Source organism: Brachycentrus maculatus, unplaced genomic scaffold, assembly GCF_059751285.1.
Source record: "Brachycentrus maculatus isolate JH-2025_06_01 unplaced genomic scaffold, ASM5975128v1 h1tg000405l, whole genome shotgun sequence".
NCBI lineage: Eukaryota > Metazoa > Arthropoda > Insecta > Trichoptera > Brachycentridae > Brachycentrus > Brachycentrus maculatus.
Genome location: NW_028281154.1, coordinates 728,227 through 748,983, shown reverse-complemented (window position 1 = coordinate 748,983; position 20,757 = coordinate 728,227). Strand labels below are relative to the sequence as shown.

At 32.8% G+C, this 20,757-nt stretch overlaps 1 protein-coding gene across 1 annotated transcript in view; it reads right to left on the bottom strand.

The window, feature by feature from the left end:
- Nucleotides 1-4,738: 4,738 nt before the first annotated feature.
- The window catches only part of LOC148302852 (uncharacterized), a 57,958-nt gene continuing 41,939 nt past the window's right edge, over nt 4,739-20,757 (bottom strand). The window contains exons 2-4 of the mRNA XM_088270958.1: nt 6,899-10,118; nt 6,659-6,786; nt 4,739-5,225 (exon numbers count right to left, since the gene is read on the bottom strand). Of these exons, the coding sequence (XP_088127084.1) occupies nt 5,175-5,225; nt 6,659-6,786; nt 6,899-10,118 (3,399 nt within the window). The 3' untranslated portion in view covers nt 4,739-5,174. The remainder of the gene's footprint in view (nt 5,226-6,658; nt 6,787-6,898; nt 10,119-20,757) is intronic.

Sequence of the window (20,757 nt, the reverse complement as noted above, 5' to 3'; positions counted from 1 at the left end):
AATTTAAGGTATCCTTATATAGGTGAGCCATAGTTACGTAAATGATCAAAAGATACCACTGTTTTCAAATTTTATGTACGTATAATTTGTTAAGGAGCGATATATGTACAAAAAACGAGCAAAATTCTTTACTTGTTCTATGACCATTTTGCGTCAAATTTTTCGGCTGAAAAATTCGGCGATATCATATGTGTCGCCTACTTTCAAAATCCGCCAGATCCATGTAAGTCGATTTTGCAAAAAATGCAAAATTCACCGTGTAACATTAATGTTTAAAAGATTTATCTTTATTTAGATAAAATATTATGAAATAAAGAATTTTTAAATTTTTACATTTTAAATATTTTTTTTTTTCAGTATAAAAAAAATACATAAGACACAAACCGATAATGACGTCATCTTAATTTTTGACCTATCCCCGATCTCTGATTGGCCGATATGAGTCAGAAAGCAAGTTACATGAATATAGCGGAATTTGAAATACAACGCTGTTTTTAAGTATTTTTTAGCAGGGTTTTCAAGTATATAAATATTTTAAACAATAAACCCCATAATTGGCATTCCGATAGAGTATTAATTTTTAAATCTTATAAAATTAGATCTGGCTGATTTTGAAAGAAGGCGACACATATAGCCTCTTGCCCACCCAGATTGCCCAATTTGAAAAGCAAGGTGGACAATCGTTTAGTTGAGTGTCTAATCTTTTGAAACGGAATCTTTCTTCATCGTGGAAAATTTCATGGAAAGTGCCAAAAATGTGCTAAAATTTGCTTTAAAACCGGTGGCTGTTTGACGGATAGTTTTGTTTATATCTAGCAAACGAACTATAAAAAAGTCAACGAAAAATGAAATTTTTACGTTTTACTATTGTATTTATTGAGTTATTATTAAGTTATTTAACGAATAAATAATTTATTACTTATTGGCTCATATATTATACGATATTTATGTGATATTTGCATATAACGAGTACATATTATGGGTTGTGGTCCCCTGGTTAGTGTCAAAGATTCTTTGTTTTAGCCCACTTAACCACAACTTGCTTCCTATTTTTAATAATGGGCCCCTTGGCCCCACGAAAATAGGGTATTTGTAAAATTTCAATATTTGTGTATGTTATAAGGATACAAATATTTCCCTATTAAAAACAATAAATTTGTCATAAATATGTAATACAGTGTTAAATAATGAAATTCCTTTCCTTCTCATTTCTGCAAAATCTGTTTTTATTTTTTTTATTTTTTTTTACCCTTTACCCGTTACCCTTTTACTCCCTTCCTCACACACACACACACTCTCACTTTTTTATTTTATTTTTTATCTCTTGAAGTTTTTGATCGTTATTATAACATAAATGTGGTATTGTATAATTGGCTTTATTTTTATTAATTTAACTATTTTTTATTATATACTTTTTTTTTGATGCGATCTCTCAGATCTCTCAGAAGAATGTGCAACAAAACGATGTATGATAGATGTACGAATAGTGAAATAAGGAAGGAATGCAAAGCTGAGATAAGCATTATCGATAAAATTAAGAAAGGTGTGTTGAAATGGTTTGGAGATGTAGAACGAATGAGTGAGGAAAGAACGGTAAAACAAATTTATGAGGCGAATGTTAGCGGGAAAAAAAGCAGAGGAAGACCGAGAAAAACATGGCACGATCAGGTATGCCAAATACTTGAAAGTGGTCAGGTTAGGAGTCGTAACAATCGGCGGGTATGTATGAGGAGATGCATGAACGTGGAAGAGGCGAAGAATGTTTGCAAGGACAGAGTGGTGTGGCGCTCTATTCTCTCTGCCTACCCCTGTGGGGAAGCGGCGTGATGGTTAGTTAGTTAGTTAGTTTACTTTTTTTTAAAGCTTTACAATTCCTGAAAAAAATAGATTATTCCTGGTATTTTAATTGAATGCCCAATAAAACGTCTCTCAATAAGTCTCCCTAACACATACACATTTCGCAACACTTTCGACAGAGCTATCGATTTTCAAATGATGTGTCAAAATTTCCTGGCATTCTGACAATTAGATTACATGTCACAGTGGTTTTAGTGACCCCAGTTTTTATATGTTTTATCTGACCTAAATTATTCACATATTAATAAATATTGTGGCATTCTTCAAAATCAGTAATCAATTTGATACAATAAATAAAACATCAAGTAGGTACATAGTATTTTATTTCAAAAAGTTATGCATTTTTTGACAACTTTCATCACTAAAAATTCAAATGTATGTATTATATACTCACACATTTATTTTAATGCCCAAATACAAATTAAACAAGGACTCATAGGGAAGCGATTATAAAAAAAAAATTATAATGTCGATTTCATCTAAATACAGCAATCATATATATTTATTTGAATTCATATCGCTCACTCCTTTCAAGAACGTCATAAATCAAAAAACTTGATTTTTCAGGAGAACGTTTTTAAAGTTTAAAAATATAATACATTGTATTAAAAATAAATATCACCCCACTTATTGAACTTTTTACTGTGCAACAGATCTTTTTAAGTAAAACCTGAAGGTTTTTTCTCCATTTGAAAAATATTTATTATATTTAAAAAAATAATTAAACAATACCTTTTCTTCAAAATGCAAAATAAACACTTTCTGCCCTGTAGCGGGTAAATATTAAGTTAAAAATATGCCTCCTTTGCTGGTATTTAGTACATTTTCTGGGCATTCCGAAAACACGCATAACTGAAAATTTACGATTTTTGATTTATGACGTTCTTGAAAGGAGTGAGCGATATGATAATTCCTACTTCAAATTAAAGTAAGAACAACCTAAGTCAAAAATAAAACACCGATAATGTTTTTTTGGGTCATCGAAATCCAATATTTTCATACATATACCTTAAAACATAAACTCTGTACTTGCGAAGAATACATTCATGAATTTTAATAATAAAAATAAAGATTGAAATGATTACTTTCATTAAAACGTGATCATTGATATTTTCGTACATTATAGATTTTTTATAGTATTAGGTATTCGTACGTTGAATCAATGCAATTTATTTTCGTAAGTTAAGAGATATGGTTAAAGAAATATCCATGAAAATACCACGTTGCAATACGGCTGTCCAAATTCAAAACACAGTAAGGGACATTTTTTGTAGTACGTTTTTTTTTGCATTTTTGGACTAAGTAGATTCTACTTAGTCCAAAAATGCAAAAAAAACGTACTACAAAAAAAATGTTCCTTACTGTGTTTTAAGTTTGGACAGCCGAATACCCCTTCAACGAATGTCACCATTCTGAAATCTATAAGTAATTAATCATAAATGAAAAAATGTCTTAATAATAATATATAGGTATGATTAAATATAGTTTATTTACATTATTTACAAAAAAATACGAATGTTTTGTTTATTTAAATAAATACGAAAGTATACTTAAGTCTTAAAAAATAAGTAGATAAGAATGGCATAGAATAAAAAAGATGTTTGTATATCAAGTTTTCTTTAAATAAGTCGAATATAATTCCTTATTACAGACAGATACTTTAAAATCTTCTGAATTATTGATTATTCGTACCGCATTGTAATTTACACGAATACAAGGTGGTCAGCCTTACGTTTTAGATGCCAGTTCTAGGTCACACAAAAAATCGTATTTACTAGACGGACAAAGTGACTGATATAAGTCAAAGACTGATATAAAGACATTATAAATTAACAAGGTAGATAATTGAATTGAACATAAAAAAATTGCACATGTTATTTTAAATTACAGGGATAATATTACTTATTATTTCCTATTACCTAATCAGGGTAGATGAACCATTGTTGGACACTCATCTAATTATGGACACTCAAATTGAATATATTTAGATGTCGAAAAATTTACACGATAACTTTATATTACCTTCAATATTAACACATATTTTCATAACTTACAATTACCCAGATTTTTTCCTAAATATTCTTCTTCTTCTTCTATATCACATCTGTACTCAATCGTGCATGGGTAACACTGTGTTCAAGCGATGAATACAGTGTTACTTTATTAATAAATTACGTAAAAAGCAAGGTGATAAGTTCCGTTCTGTAGATACCAGTTGAAGGTGATGAAGCCCAATAATTGACTTATATTTTGACCCCCCCCCCGAGAATCGAACCTTGGACCTCCGGCGCGGGAGCCAAACGCGTTTACCACTACACTACAGTCAGAAAACATATACATCGCATAAAATTAAGTATGTTACGTATTGTGGGAATATTGGCCAAACACGTTCATTTAATATCCCTGCTTGGATTATCCCTGTTATTTAAAGCCTTTAGCCTGAAAAAAATGCCCGCTATGAAACCACATATATCGCTCACTCCTTTCAAGAACGTCATAAATCAAAAAACTTGATTTTTCAGGAGAACGTTTTTAAAGTTTAAAAATATAATACAATGTATTAAAAATAAATATCAAGCCACTTGATATTTATTTTTATTGAATTGAACTTTTTACTGTGCAACAGATCTTTTTAGGTAAAACTTGAAGGTTCTTTCTCAATTTGAAAAATATTTAGTATATTTAAAAAAAACAATAAAACAATACGTTTTCTTCAAAATGCAAAAACAACACTTCCTGCCCTGTAGTGGATAAATATTAAGTTAAAAATATGCCTCTTTTGCTGGGATAAAGTTCATTTTCTGGGCATTTCGAAAACATGCATAACTGAAAATTGTCGATTTTTGATTTATGACGTTCTTGAAAGGAGTGAGCGATATATGACATTTCCAACTGCTTAGTGTATTATGCCAGTCTATAGAATGTTGAACACTTTATAATACGCATCTTGAAGTCAAAATTGCATATTTTCGAGTTGACGTTTTTTGCCAGTACACCAACGATAAATCTTTGCGATTATAAAGTCCTAAATATGGCAGACATAACGACAGTCCTATTGTCCATCAATGGTGCTTCTACCCTACATATAGTTTCTAAAACGTCTCTGACACCAATCAATTCTTAAGTTTTTCTCACAATTTGTACACATTTTCTATTTCATGTTCCACATACTAAACTTATACTTACTACACTTAACAAATGACTGATATATTGAACACTCTTGTCAATTAATTGTTTTTCGAAATTTCACTGGCAATCACTTAGTCCTATGTTTTTTGACAATATTTCTGTTCAATACTGGCCACTATACAAACACCCTAGCCATTGGTAGATTTTGGCACTGACGATGCTGTGACGCCTGTGACAACCTGGAATCGAGAGAAAGAAAACATAATATTAATAATAAAATAACACGAATTTTAGAAGAAAAAGAAACTCATTGATTATGGTTTTACTGCGTGAAAAGTTTCCTGGTCGCGTAATTTTACGTTTTGGCGACGTCAATTGGCCACCAAGATCGTGCGATTTGACTCCGTTTGGATTTTTTTCTATTTAGCCACGCAAAAGATCCTTTTTATGCAAATAATTTCCGAGCTCTAGACACATTTAAAACCAACATTACTCAAATTATGGCCGAGAAACCCCCCGAAATGTGCGAAAAAGTGGTTAAAAATGACCTCAAAAGGATCGCGCATGCATCGAAGCGTTTCGAGGTGCCATTTGAATGATATTGTTTTTCACACTAAATGGCAAAGTCCGAACTTTATAATGAAATAAAATTTTCATAAAAAATGTATCGCTGTGTGTGTTTTATTGAGCTTTTCTTTCAAACCCGAAAAATGAATGACCCTGTAAAATAGTAAAAATATGTCGGCAAATACATTTTATTAACAACGTTTTGAGTAGGTATGTATGTCTACATCATATACATTTAAACTTGATATAACCTAAATGAAGGGTTTGTTTTAAGATTACTTTTTAGGTAATTGCACAAAATTTCAACTAGAGAATTTCTTCGATGGTTAAGACCAGATATTCCCAAACTTAATTGACTCGACGCACAGTTTTCATCGCCTTCCTTTAGAAAACTGTATCTCTATTTACGATATTAGTAAATATTAAGCGTATCTTTATGTATTTTTTTTTAATTCACCAATATATTTATGCAGCATATGTATATATGTAAATTTACATAGGAAGTTTGGAAAAAAATGAATATATAATGTTATTTAATATTGCAAAATAAAAGAAAAAAAGCACATTCAAACAAACAAAAAATCTATCTAGCCCATTTTAAACAAAAAAGAAAAATTAAAATTAACGAGTAATGAGAAGGATAAGGGCGACGTTGTGCTATGAATTTGTCAATATTAAGCTTTATTTTTGGGAAGAGCATCTTTAAATCTCCCCGTTCATATATTTATATTTGATTTTTGTTTTCAGTTAAAAGACTTCAACTTAATATAATTTTTATTTTTCCGCGTTATTTTTTTCAATGAACTGTTGTTGCCTTTCTGCCTAATTGACTTCTCATCCACCACCAAATTCTCCGAAAGCAAGTTTTGCCCACCAAGATTAGTTTATAAAATAAATAATATTTTGTCGACAAAAATCCAAGTTAGTAGGTACCTATGTATTGTACCATTTGTACGAAATTTATATTACATATTTTTTTATGATAAAATAAATTGGAAAGTTGTGTCATCTGTCATTTGACTATTATAACTTAATAGATAAAGATATTGAAAAAAATACACATGTATTAAAAATATTTTTGTATAAACAGGGAAATAAATTATACCTTAGAATGGCCAGTTATTGTTTGAACCGCAGCTGTCCCCCCAGGTGGGGTATATGACGTTACAGCGGATAATCCGAATAAACTATTACTTGCACTTTCCGTAGTAGTTGTTTCCTCCAGGTGATTGACTGCAAACAAACAAACATCACAAATGAAGTTCCTTAAAAGGTATACAAAGAAGCCCAGTCAAATCGAGTCATTAAGGATAATAAAGGCTATCATTGATAAGTTTTTACTCACTTGATCGAAGCCAGTCGAAGCCAGATATCGGAATATTCGACTGTTTCTCTGGCGCCAAGGTAGTTTGGTCTTTTTGGCTTCCAGTTGGTCCTGGAGTCGGCCTAACTAAAAATCTTGGTGACTTAAAAGTTAAATTTCGGATATCTTCTTTCGTGATGATATTAGAAGTAGTCGAAGTACTATTGCTGTTTTCTCTCTTGGTGAAACCACCGTGTACAGGTTGTGGAGTTACAACATACACCCTTTCCTTTGTCAATGGTGATATTGACGTTTGAATTTTATCCCAAGAATGTCTCGTGGTAGTTTTTGGTGCAAAAGTTGTTGCCTCTACGTACGGAGTAGTAGTTGGTATCGGGGGTGTAGTATAGTAGGTACTCTGAGGGGCAAATGTCACGGTGTTGTCAGTATCGAGTATTTCATTATTGAAGTTTTCAATCAATTTTTCATTATTCAAGTCGGTTTCGAAGGAATGTTGGATACTTCCTGCACCCTCGTTATCTGAGAACGAACCGTTCAGTTCGTTGATCGTAGATAAGAACGATTTACTTGTTTTTCTCTGTGGTGGAATAAATGTAGTTGTGAAATATTCATCGGGTATTTTTTTAGATCTCTTAAGGTGAGATATTGTGCTGGACTTCTGCTGTCTTTTGTATATTTTAGAATACTCTTGAGCTGTCCAATCATCGATATTCTTCTGCAATTTTTTGAAATCAAATGAAGTCTTTGCTTCATTGACGGAAATTGCAGGGTACGTTGTTATGGAATTAGCAGAAGTAGAAGGATAAACCGTTTCGTAGTTGTTACGAGATCTATTAAATGAAGGCGTAGACGACGAAACTATCTTGGATTCGGAACTTTCGTGATAGTCTACCAAAGAATTGCTCGAATGTAGTCCGTTCAAGCCGCTTAATTCGGGTGCCGGTACTTTTCTTCCAGAATTGCTCACAATGTCGTCGATCATAGGAACCCAGCCGGAAGAAGACGCTACAATATTGTTATTCGCAAATTTAAACGGACTCGGTTGATTTTGAGAAGTGTAAGGAATTATTATTTGAATTCTTTTCGGTTTCTTTGTAGGGTTTGTGATGCCATTTCCGTTCGAGTCGGTAACTGGAGGAGGCCACCTACCGGGAACGTATCTATTGTCGATAAATCTAAAAGCGCTCGGACTCGATGTGGAAGAAACGGTATTACTAGAAGCCGCATTATGGCTCTCTCCTCCCGCTTGTGTAGGAGTAAATTTATTATTGTCTCTATTAAAGTTATCAGAATTCTTATGAGGGGTGTTAGGCTTTAGGTAAAGTAAGGGAGAGTCGAGAGTTTGCAGGATTAAGGGATCAGATGGCTTGAATGGATTAGGGTCAGGCGTACCGGCGAATTTAGCAAGGATCGGATTATGGCTCGGTGGCTTAAGCGACGATGTAGTGGGATTATAAAATGTTTGATCTATATATGTATATGAGAAGGAAGGCGGACGAGTTTTACCATTATCATTAGAATTGGTATCGAATGAATTAGGCGTTGGCAAGAAGGGTGGTACGCTTTTAGTATAGCTCTCTGTTGTAGTGATTTTATAATCAGTATCATATATAACCGTAGTATGTTCATTTTCAGCATCGGGTTCGTTTCCACCGGAAGCGGCAGAGTAAGAATCAACCGAATTTTGATTTTTGCTTTGATGTTCAACTATTATAGGATTCAGATTGAAATTAAAACTATCGTGAACTGAGTCATCTTTATGTTCATTATTGTGGCTTCGAGTGGAATCGATTTCCAAAAGAGGAGACTGGATTATACTTATCGGATATTCGATCATGGACGTAAATTCAGCGACGGGAATACTTGGAACTAGTTGAAAGTTCTCTGTAGATGGATATTTTTTATTAGAATCGTACGATGGTGTAAATGGCCGAGAAGTCGATGATATACTTCCAATGTAATTATTTTCATTTTTCTTCTTGAATGGCCTGGCATTGAATATGGGAGGTATCGGTATAGGACTTAAATTAGGTAAAGGTATTGGTTGAAATATTTGTCCCCTATTACGATTGAATACATTTTTGATTCGGTGAATTGGTCGGGCAAGCGGATCGTCATTATGTTCGATCGATGTGTCAACTGTTCCAGGTAAATTCGTTATATTTTTTCTGAATCTCGAAGAGTCCGTCGGTTTAGTTAGTTGTGGAGCATTGTTCGTTTCCACGTGCTCAATATTATCCAAATTGAGGTACTTCCCACTATCTGGCTGGCGATTAAAGGTATGATCGAGATTGTTTCCATTATGATCGGCGAAAATTCCCTGACCGTGACCCAACTGCGGTCCTTCATTATCGTTAGTCAGAGGATACGGCGAGTCGTACGAGCTTGGAGCGATAGGTGTTCCATAAGAGTTCTTGAGAGGTGTCGCTAGACTACCGTGCGGAAAATTGTCATTTAATTCTAACTGAGATAGACTAGAAGGCACTCCAGTCACCACAGATGGAGAACCGATGTAGTCGTTATTCTCAATTTTATTCGATTGTTGCAAAGCGAAATTTTGATATGGTTCAGTTGTTGGTAACGAAAGTTTGGATGGGGATAGAGACCCATGCGATTGTCCGCCATTTCGGAAACCATTTTGAGAATTGATGTTGACAGATTGCACATAATTATTATTTTGGTTATGATTCAATATCGGATTGCTCGGTATTGCGGCTTGATACCTGAGAACCGGTATCCAAGGGACGTAATTACAAGGGTTGCAGTTCTTACTCTGCTGGCGAGAGTACTGTAATCTGATCGGTGGAACATGAGAGCTGGGAGGTTGCGGAGGACCGTATGATGCTGGGACTGCGAATGTAGGCGGGGGTCCATAGGAAGGTTCCGGCGCTTTGTCGTTATTATTTGGCGGAAATAACCAACCGGAAATTTTCTGCATAAATGACTTATCCTTTTGCTTTGTTAGGGGCGGATATCTGTCCGGATGAAATGGCGACGGGCCGAAGGCTTCTTGGCTCAAGGGATAGACGTGTTTGTTCAGGTTTTGTTGCCTCTGGAACCGCTGTCCCGGGCTGGAGTGTTGGACTCTGATGTTGCCATGGAGCGGCGGAGGAGGAGGCGGAGGCCTTAGTATTTCATCGTACGAATCTCTTCTTGATTTAGCGTTCTGATGTTTTGGGGGGCTCGGCGTCGACGATAATGCGGAGCTCGTGAAGAAAGATATCAGCAAGATGCCGATAACCTGAAAATAAAACAAAATAACTTTTATAACATTTTCAGTATAATTAATTATTAGTGCACAAATATTGGATTAAACCAAAAAGGAATTATTACGTATATACATAAATACTTATATATCATGGATGTTTCAATAGAGGTACATTCCGCTCCTAAATCCAAAAATCTGGAAGGCAGGACCTATTATCTCGCTTTTATACAAGTTAACACCGCGTCAATGCGATGCAGTGCCCAATGCACCATTTCTTTGAAGATATAGGCCAACAAAAATAAGAATACGGAAGTCTAGACGAAATGAAACTTATTCGAGAGGTCTCACCTGTATTGAAAAGGTCAAAGCTATCTCCTTCACAATGTTCTGAACAGATGCCGTTCCAATTAGCGTAGGATTATTATCATTGAAAAATATACAGCATCCGAAAAATGAAAGTGGCAAACGTTGCTCAAGTGTAAAAAGTCTCACTTAATTCAGACGTTGACAGTTCCAAGTCCTTTAATTACCAAGACTTCGATATTCATATGGGAACAAAAGATGCTATAATAAATATAACATTTTTTTGAGAATATACTTATCATATATCGCTCACTCCTTTTAAGAACGTCATAAATCAAAAATCGTCCATTTTCAGTTGTGCATGTTTTCAGAATGTCCAGAAAATGTACTTTATCCCAGCAAAAGCGGCATATTTTTAACTTAATATTTACCCGCTACAGGGCAGAAAGTGTTGTTTTTGCATTTTGAAGAAAAGGTATTGTTTAATCATTTTTTTAAGTATACTAAATATTTTTCAAATGGAGAAAAAACCTTCAGGTTTTACCTAAAAAGATCGTTGCATAGTAAAAAGTGGCTTGATGTTTATTTTGAATACAGTGCATTATATTTTTAAACTTTAAAAACGTTCTACTGAAAAATCAAGTTTTTTTTATTTATGACGTTCTTGAAAGGAGTGAGCGATATGGTAATTTGGAAATTATATTACAAAACTATTCTATTTTATTTTATTAGTGAAATAGATTAAATCAGGAATATTTCTTCCCACCCCGATGATGTTCCGGCATCATCACTAGGAGTCGCATCCGACCAACCTCTCGTAAAACTAATTATTTAAATTAAATTAAATCTAATCATTTGAAAATTTGGCAGTCATATTAACAAAAGTAGATTAACGTATTTCCAATCTAAAATCGAAAGCCGTTGCGTAATTGGTACAGAATGTAGTTCATACGTACTTCCATGGCATTATTATGAATAAACAAACCTTTTCCAACTATTTTTAAAATTCTGCAATAATGGATTTCATTACTGAAAATAATTTGACCTTTAATGTTTTTTAAAGAGCGGAAGACTGAATTAATTCCTACAATACAATAACGCATGGGAAGAACAATTAGTTAATATTAATTAATACTGTTTTCACTTATTTTACGTTTTCCCGAATTGAGAATTAACAAATTGACTCGACGAAAATTTCTCAATGATTTTTCTAAGACGATCGTAGAAATTATTTTTTAAAAATAAATAAATAAAATTAAATTAGCATAACATATACAAAATAAATATTTTATCACAATTATTTGGAAGAAATGTTTTAAATGACAGAATATAAAAACTTGGGGCTCAAGTAATTTTCATTTCCACGACTTTTAACCGTTCAATATTTCCGCAGAAATTTTCCATCAATAACATATCTCTCTCTAGCATAAAACATGTCACTAACTTTAATTTTATTGAAACACAGGTAGCATTTAACGTCCGCCTCCGTAGTGTAATGGTCAGCACGCTTGCTACCGTATTGGAGGTCCTGGGTTCAATTCCTAGGGGGGGTAAAATAATAACAAGTGATTTTTTCACACTCATATTTATTCAATATTACCTTGGACTGGTACCTGAAGCGAAGAGCTGATCACCTTTCCTGCATGTGTTAAAGATCAAAATAACACTGCGTTTATATGATGCAGTGCCCTATGCATCATCGGGTGCGGATGAGGGTTTAAATTAGAATAACATTTAACGTAATTGAATTTTTTGCTTTAAACACCGTTTTTGTATTAAAAAAATAAGTTTTTCTTGCAAATAAAGTTTTGAGAAGAAAAGAGATTTTTTATTGAAAGATAAAATTGAACGGTAGAATTTAAAAAAAATATTTTCAAAACATATTGTTAAACAAAATGTGCGGGAGCACCACGTGTGGTTGCTCACGCAGCCGGTTGCGCACTAAATTATATATTAGAGAGTATACCCTAAATAAGCATTATCAATGAAAATTTCACGGAAATACCTTATCTTATTGATCATCTCGAGAGAACATAATACGCAACATACGTTATTGAGATTTATAAAGTTTGATGTAAATTGAAACGACAGCCTATTACCGCATTAATTGTCAGCGACTCGACCTCTGAACTGGACATTGACCACGCGCGTCAACATTAGAGATCATAATTCGCACAAACCCACCGATGATACAGCAATCTGGAACGATTCCCACGGAGTGAGCCACTTTCCCACGCCGGGTACTCTGGCCACAGACACAAGTAGAGCCCATCACCAGCACACTCGCAACGCGTAGTGTGCGGACCTGGAGATGCGCACCGACACAATAAGAGTTCACACATAACAAGGCGGTTTCACAAAAGTCGCTTTTCACTGGCACAAATATGCCGTGATTACACCTCGTCGAGCGGATGCATATTCATGAGGGAACAAAAGCTTCCCATGACAATCTATTGGTGCATTGATTATGTTTGAACTGAAATGATGTGGTGCATTTCTATTTGCATCGGCACCTTTAATTACATGTTTTTTTAACGATATAAGTGCAGCTAGAAAACGTGTACTTGCATATCCGACATGAATTGAGAGTTCGTGTTTATGTACGCAGAGAATTAACATCGATTTTTAGAAATGGTGCGATTTTTCTTCTACTTGCACTTTCAACCAGATTGAATATTTTCAGATATCATTTAGTATAATACCAGCAATTTGGATAATTTTGTTTTCGTGTTTTCGATATATTTTCGAAAAAAAAACACAAACGATCGTGTGAACCAATCGTCATATCATCTTAAAACACTATCAATTCAAATATGTACTCAATAGCTTGAAATAAATTTTCAATTTTCAATTTTCAATTTCAATTTATTCAATAATTAATATATACATTACAAACTAACATTTAAGGCGTATACGTTAAAAAAAACAAGTAAGCAAGAAGACTCTTGTTAAATGTGAAGAAGAATCCCACTTCGGGAGACTCCTTCGGACACACGGAACAGATTAATATCCAATGTGATATTGTTCAACATAGCGGTAGCTCTTCCTATAGGCATAACCATTGGCAGGTTGGTCCTGCGTATAGGAATGTGAAACATTCTATGCCGACGCTGTCTTAGGTAACTATCGGGAACATACAGACCAATGCTCCGGATAATTTCAGGATTATCGATCATACCGCGCAACAATCGAAAAAAATGAGTTTAAATAAAATTAGGATCGATATTGTATTTAACAGTTGACCTCACGCATTCCACCGTAAATTAAAAATTTTCATTAACTGATACATAGTAACAAACATACATAGTGTAACCTCGGTATAACGGACTAATTGGTGGGAGGGGGTGTCCGTTAAAGCCGGAAGTCCGTTATATTATATAAAAATTAGTTTAAAATAAATAAAAAAAAACACATTTTTGATAATATGAATACTGTATATAAATAAATAATAAAAGAAACACACAAACAAAATTATATTTATTGTCTTCGGACACTCGTCGTGAAGTGACGTTCCTGTTTGATTTCGACGCACTTGCTTTCGGTAATCCTGCATTAAAAAAGGAATCAAGTTTCCTTTGCACTTTTGAAGTTTTGAGACATAATTTGTTATTATCATGGCCGTTAAAACTGTTTACATGCGGCGACACTTCAATTTAAGTATGTATAATATTAACAGGACTATTTCAATTTTTTTCATTTGACTGGATTTTTTGTGCGTAATATCCGAAGTTCGTTAAATAGAGGTCCGTAATATCGAGGCTTTACTGTATGATGCTCCAAGTACTCGTATCTGAATTAGAACTGTTGCATGTTTTATGTGTTATCCTAATCGGCTGAAATAACGTGATCAATAGAGTATTTTTTAGTATTGTGGAACACCTGTTGGAACATATGGTAAAAATATCTTGGTTTGTTTCAAATGTGTCTCTGCGGTCACGTTCAAGGACAACGGTTGACGTACCTACACATCTTCGACTGAGTAGAATGTACATGAGAGTTATAATATGGTTGACAGGAAATTATTGTGTGCGTGAGAGGTTGCTTTGCGGTCAAGTGATTATTTTAGGGTTGAATTGCCTTTTATTATTGCCACAACCGCAAGAGACATAATCATATTTCCGCTTATTTTAAATTTATATCCGCTTTTCTATCTAATTTACATATTCATCTCACTATTATTTTCTAAGATTATTAATTGGTATTTATCCATTAATTATAACTATCAGATGCATCAGTACTGGTGAAATTAGGATCTAGCTCCGCAGCATCTACCTTGAATTATTATATCTTCATATTGTCTTGTACTTTTCACATCTTTTGCCTTGAAATTTTAAAATTAAATACGTTGTTTTCGTAAGTTGGTAATGACTGTCGTCACAGAAACGATTGACTTATTTTAATATTGGTAACATTGCTTAATTATTGGCGGCTCTATTTGTTAATGTCTATGTCCCCCCCTCCCCCCCTCCCCCCCCCCTCTCCACGGTAGTGGTAAAACAATCCACACTACTACTATTACAGCTCTATAAACTATAGACAATAAACCATATGACGTTATAAAAAATTCGATGACGGAAATTTGATGACGTATGCGAACGCACGTTTTATTCAATATTTAATATATAGAGTTTAAACCTTAATATATCCCTTCGTTCTCTACAAATTTCAATAAAAATGTTAAGAGATAGTCTTGTGATTTTTCATATTAATTTATTAGCCAATAAACCAACATCGTGATAAAAATCAGTTGTGCTCCTATTTTTATTATTCTGTCGCTTCTCAAATGTCTGAATGTTGAGAGTAAAGAAATATCTTGAACGGTCTTTTACACAGAACGTTGAATCCTGATCCAACGTCTTATATTGAAGAGAACCAGGACTTCCTCTTTCTGCCTAAACCTCTTTTGTCTTCTATTTTCCCCATCCTTATTTCCTGAAAATTTGCTACCGATCATGTCTCACAAAGTGTCCTAGATACACAACATTCCTTCACTCGAATTCAACAATTTTTTTAAAATATAATTTATATTTCAAGCATTACGGCTGTCCAAATTTAAAACACAGTAAGGGACATTTTTTGTAGTACCTACGTTTTTTTTTGCATTTATGGACTAAGTAGACTCTACTTAGTCCAAAAATGCAAAAAAAACCTACTACAAAAAAATGTCCCTTACTGTGTTTTAAATTTGGACAGCCGACTAACTTTGTGTTTTTCCATTTTATAATTAAAATGTAACTTTGTTTTAAAATCACTGTAAATATTTTATTATAGCTTAATTATAATGTCTACCGGTTTCTAATACTATAGTATTAATCAGTCTTGATAAAGAAGCGGTTAGCTTCGAAACCGGTAGACATTATAATTAAGTCATAAAAAAAATTATAGTGATTTTAAAACAAAGTTACATATTGATTATATATATTTTTTAAATAAAACGGACTTTCAGCGTTGGGTGGATGAAAGTTCTAAGGGATCTAGGAACGGATCACGAAAAAGTTATAACTATTTATTATTTTTTGTAGGCACATCAATAATGTTGAAAATCATGATTTTCTTTGATGATTATGGCGACCAGGAGAATAATACTTTTTTACTCATTAGCTAATGATGACCGATGCAGCACTATGCTTTCCACATAATGAAATGGTTGCTTTCGCTACACGGAAACATTAGGTAGGAAAACATCGGCGTCAACAATCACTGACCCACACTAAACTTCACATTTTAAACGCGCATTCCTACAATCGTGGACAAATTCCCCTGACTTAATAATTTTATTAAAATCTCCTTCTATTACTTATTCACTTCTCAGAGTACATATAGAACTTCATATTATTTAACACGTTTAAAGCCATAACTAAAATTTGTAAATTTTTTAATTAAAAAAAAACAGTAATTTACGTATTTTAATAATATGATGTTTTTAGTTTATTTATTTATTTTTAATTTGACGATGGGTTCCATAGTTAAAGTATTTAAAATATAGTTCTTGATTGAGGTCACGGGTGTCCCCAAGGCGCAGCGTTCCAACACAGGCGAGGTCATCGGTGATCCCCATGCGTTTAAAGTGTTAATGAATTCTGATTATTGTGCATTGGTGATTTGGGCATGTAGAGCGAATGAATGACGATAAAATGACTAAGAAACTATATTCGGTAAATGTGAATGAGAGAACAGAACGAGGACGGCCAAATAAGACTTGGCACGACCAAATCAATCAGAACCTAAAATCTGGTTTTGCCGAAAGTCTCCGTCAACTCAAAAAATCTGTGTTTGGTTTGACAATCAATATATAAATTAAAATAGAGTTCTACAAATTAAACGCCAAATCAACAAAAAACAAAGACTTGAATTACGTTGAAACTATATTTCGACATTGTTCTGAGAATGAACGTATTGGTAGAAATAAATATCTTTCGATCGAAGTTTATTTTGGTTATCACAATTACAAAAAATTGAAAGCAACACTCCTCATACCAATTTGTCCATCGCCTTTTCATCTATCATTATTTTAACGTATATTTAAGCAGTTTCCCTTTACATAGCATATGTACATACGCATACGCGTCAAAGTAACTAATTGTAATAAATTACTCTCATTAAAAGATCTTCGATTCAATTATCTGGCATGTGGTCATCGCGAATATCTCGACTCGAAAGTTATTTTTTTGGGGTTAGACAAATTAAGTTCATTATTAGTCCGTACTAATAAGCAACTGTGTTTATCAATCTGCATTTATCGTAAACAAACCGTGATTGATGTCTCGTTAGGAGGCCATAGAAAACCAAGCTATGGCCATATGTAGCTCAAGACCCATAATTTTGATGGTATTGCAGATACCTCTTTTTTATGTATTTGCAAACGAAGATTTGGAAATACACTGAATAATGTTAATTTTATGATTTTATTCCACATTTTTTCATTATTTTTAGATATTTTGAATAAAATCATTATTCTGTACGGACTGGGTTATGCCTATGACAGGGTTTACAACTTGACATAGGCTGGTTTAAGCGATCACATTATACACGTGAAACATTCACCATTCTACCCATGATTGACAACCACAATACTCAAATTTCGGAAGTCATATTTATGATTCATTTGACACATTTTTCTTATGCTTCTTTTCGACATCATCTTTGGTTGAGTTTAATAAAAAAAACTTACTCGTACACTATTAAATGATCAGTTAAACCAGCCTTTGAAAGGTCGTGAGATTTGTAAATTCGCAGACTTCATCTATGTTGAGATATCAATGCGTACAGATTTGTACTTATTGAAAGCATTTTTCATTTATTAGGTTGTGGATATAGTACCCCATCGTACAACTGATCATATGACGATCGGGTGCACTGTTCACCACGAAGGACCAAAACAATTAGCAAAAATGAAATGATTGATCTCCAAACATATAGATTTGCTGCTACTTCAGCGATTGCTGTTGTAAGGCTCTGGTATACTTTTTTTAATCACACATCCCCTCCTAAAATAGGAACTTCTTAAAAAATACTGCAAAGTTGATAAAATCATAATAACCAGTTATATCGGCGGTACTCGTACTTTCGTTTATAGCACATCACTCATTTCCCTGTAGAATTAAGTGCGGATATCAATTAACAGCAATAAATTCGAGTTTCACATTGAAGTACAAATTGTAAGTAAAACGAGATGATTGTGTGAGATGCAACACGTTGGTTCATAGGCACTTTCTGAATATTAAAATTTTATGTTATACGAGTATGTGTGTTATTTATAAATAAGATCGGTAATTTCTTGCATACGAAATGCAATGGTTACTATAATAATAATTATTCAGTGCAGTGCAATAAATAAGTTGGGTTTTTACAATATTTCGTGTGTGTTAAAATCTTTGTACATAAATTATGGATTTTACTGTAATTACTCAAATTTCCATATTCCCTATTCAAAACATTTTTGTTATCTATATCAATAAATAATCTTAGGTACGAGCCTTTGGCGGTTTAAACTTGTGTATCAAAAAGGATTCAAATGCTCTTGAATAAAATAATGAATCAAATAAAATAGATAGTAATAAAAAGTGCAACCCCAAGGTGGACGATTCCAAACAGACCACCAAAGAGATGGATTGACAGCTGGGAATCAACATCGCAGGAGGCTAATCCCTCCTAAAAACAGGCAACAAGGCCTACACCAAAAAGAAAGAACAGAAAAGGCGTTACGTGAAATAATTCTAAAAGAGCTCTGGTACATAAATAAAGGTTTCATCTCTAATTACTTTACATAAAAAATAATTTAAAATCAAAGATAATGCACGGACATACAATGTAAAACATTCCTGTCAAACGGAACAATGAAACAATATTTTTTTAGTAATGTTGTTTCAGCACGGATAAATTGGTAAATAGTGCACAGTGTATGAAGTGATCACATAAAACAGACAGTGCCAAATGGTAAGCCCAAAGATTCTCAAAGTTCCATATTTCCTTCGTATAAGAAAAATATGTTTTGTCTTCTTTGAGACACCTACTACACTATATATATATATATATATATATATATATATATATATATATATATATATATATAAATATTATATATATATATATATATATAATATATATATATATATATATATATATATATATATATATATATATATATATATATATATATATATATATATATATATATATATATATATATATATATATATATATATATATATATATATATATATATATATATATATATTATGTACGATTCTGTACTTTTTTCTGTACGATTTTTTATTAGTTTGGTACCATTTTCCAATTACCACACATAAGGTAGATTTCTTGGGTGACATGTCATTTAATTTCTTCGTCTAAAATTCTAGAATCTCAGTTTTAATTAAGTACTCGGTATACTATATAAACTACGCCTTCAGCTAATAATGATGATATTTATATTTACTTCACAACCTTCCAATTCGGATTTCTCAGAAGTTCAATTATAATAATTTATCCAATCTACAATGCCAGCCGTAATAGCTACGAAGCTAGCTATAAACTGATTTAGGTTTCAGGCACATGTAAGACAATGAAAGTTTCGCTTTATTTGGCCTACTCAAAATTATAAATTCCCACTGGTTCTCGCATCAAGTGTGGCCAAAACAATAGACTGACACTTCGCCGAAGAAAGTGTACCGAAGGGAACAGAGATAACGACATGGACAAATATCACAAATGGCTACTTTGTGACTATTGTTCGCTTCAACGAGGAATGAAAAACCTTTGGGTGTTGTTGCATAAGTTGTAAAGGGTCATTGAAAGACCTAGATGAAAGATGTATAAAGCAGTTTATGTCACACGAACTTAGTAATCACGACGATGTATAAGATGACTTCAAAGAAAACGAATTATATAAATGCATTCAGTATGACGCGAAATAAGTAATGAAATAAACAATTCAAGACCTTGATGAAGTGTTATTAATATTTGAATCATTTCATTCATTGATTCGGCAGTCACTTTGCGGTTCTATATATCGCTCACTCCTTTCAAGAACGTCATAAATAAAAAAACTTGATTTTTCAGGAGATCGTTTTTAAAGTGTAAAAATATAATAAAATGTATTTAAAATAAATATCAAGCCACTTATTAAACTTTTTACTGTGCAACAGATCTTTTTAGGTAAAACCTGAAGGTTTTTTCTCCATTTGAAAAATATTTAGTATATTTAAAAAAATAATTAAACAATACCTTTTTTTCAAAATGCAAAAACAACACTTTCTGCCCTGTAGCGGGTAAATATAAAGTTAAAAATATGCCTCTTTTTCTGGGATATAGTACATTTTCTGGGCATTCCGAAAATATACACAATTAAAAATTGATAAATTTTGATATATGACGTTGTTGAAAGGAGTGAGCGATATATCCAATTTTTAATTTTAGTTTCACTTAGTTAATACCAATATTTAGTGGTACTTACCAAGTAAAACTTAAATAAAAAAAACCGTTTTGTCATCCGAAATTTATAATTAATTACAATATAATTTTTTATGTGTTTTTGTTAATAAAATACAACTTAGTAGACTCAAAAAATCTGTGTTTGATTTAAAATTAATACACAAATTAAAATGGAGTTCTACAAATTAAATGCCAAGTCAATAAATCAACCCTCTTATTGAAATTTTTACTTTGCAAAAGATATTTTTAGGTAAAACCTGAAAGTTTTTTCTCCATTTGAAAAATATTTAGTATATTAAAAAAAAAAACAATACCTTTTCTTCAAAATGCAAAAACAGCGCTTTCTGCCCTGTAGCGGGTAAATGTTAAGTTAAAATATGCCGTTTTTGCTGATATTTAGTACATTTTCTGGGCATTCCGAAAACATGCACAACTG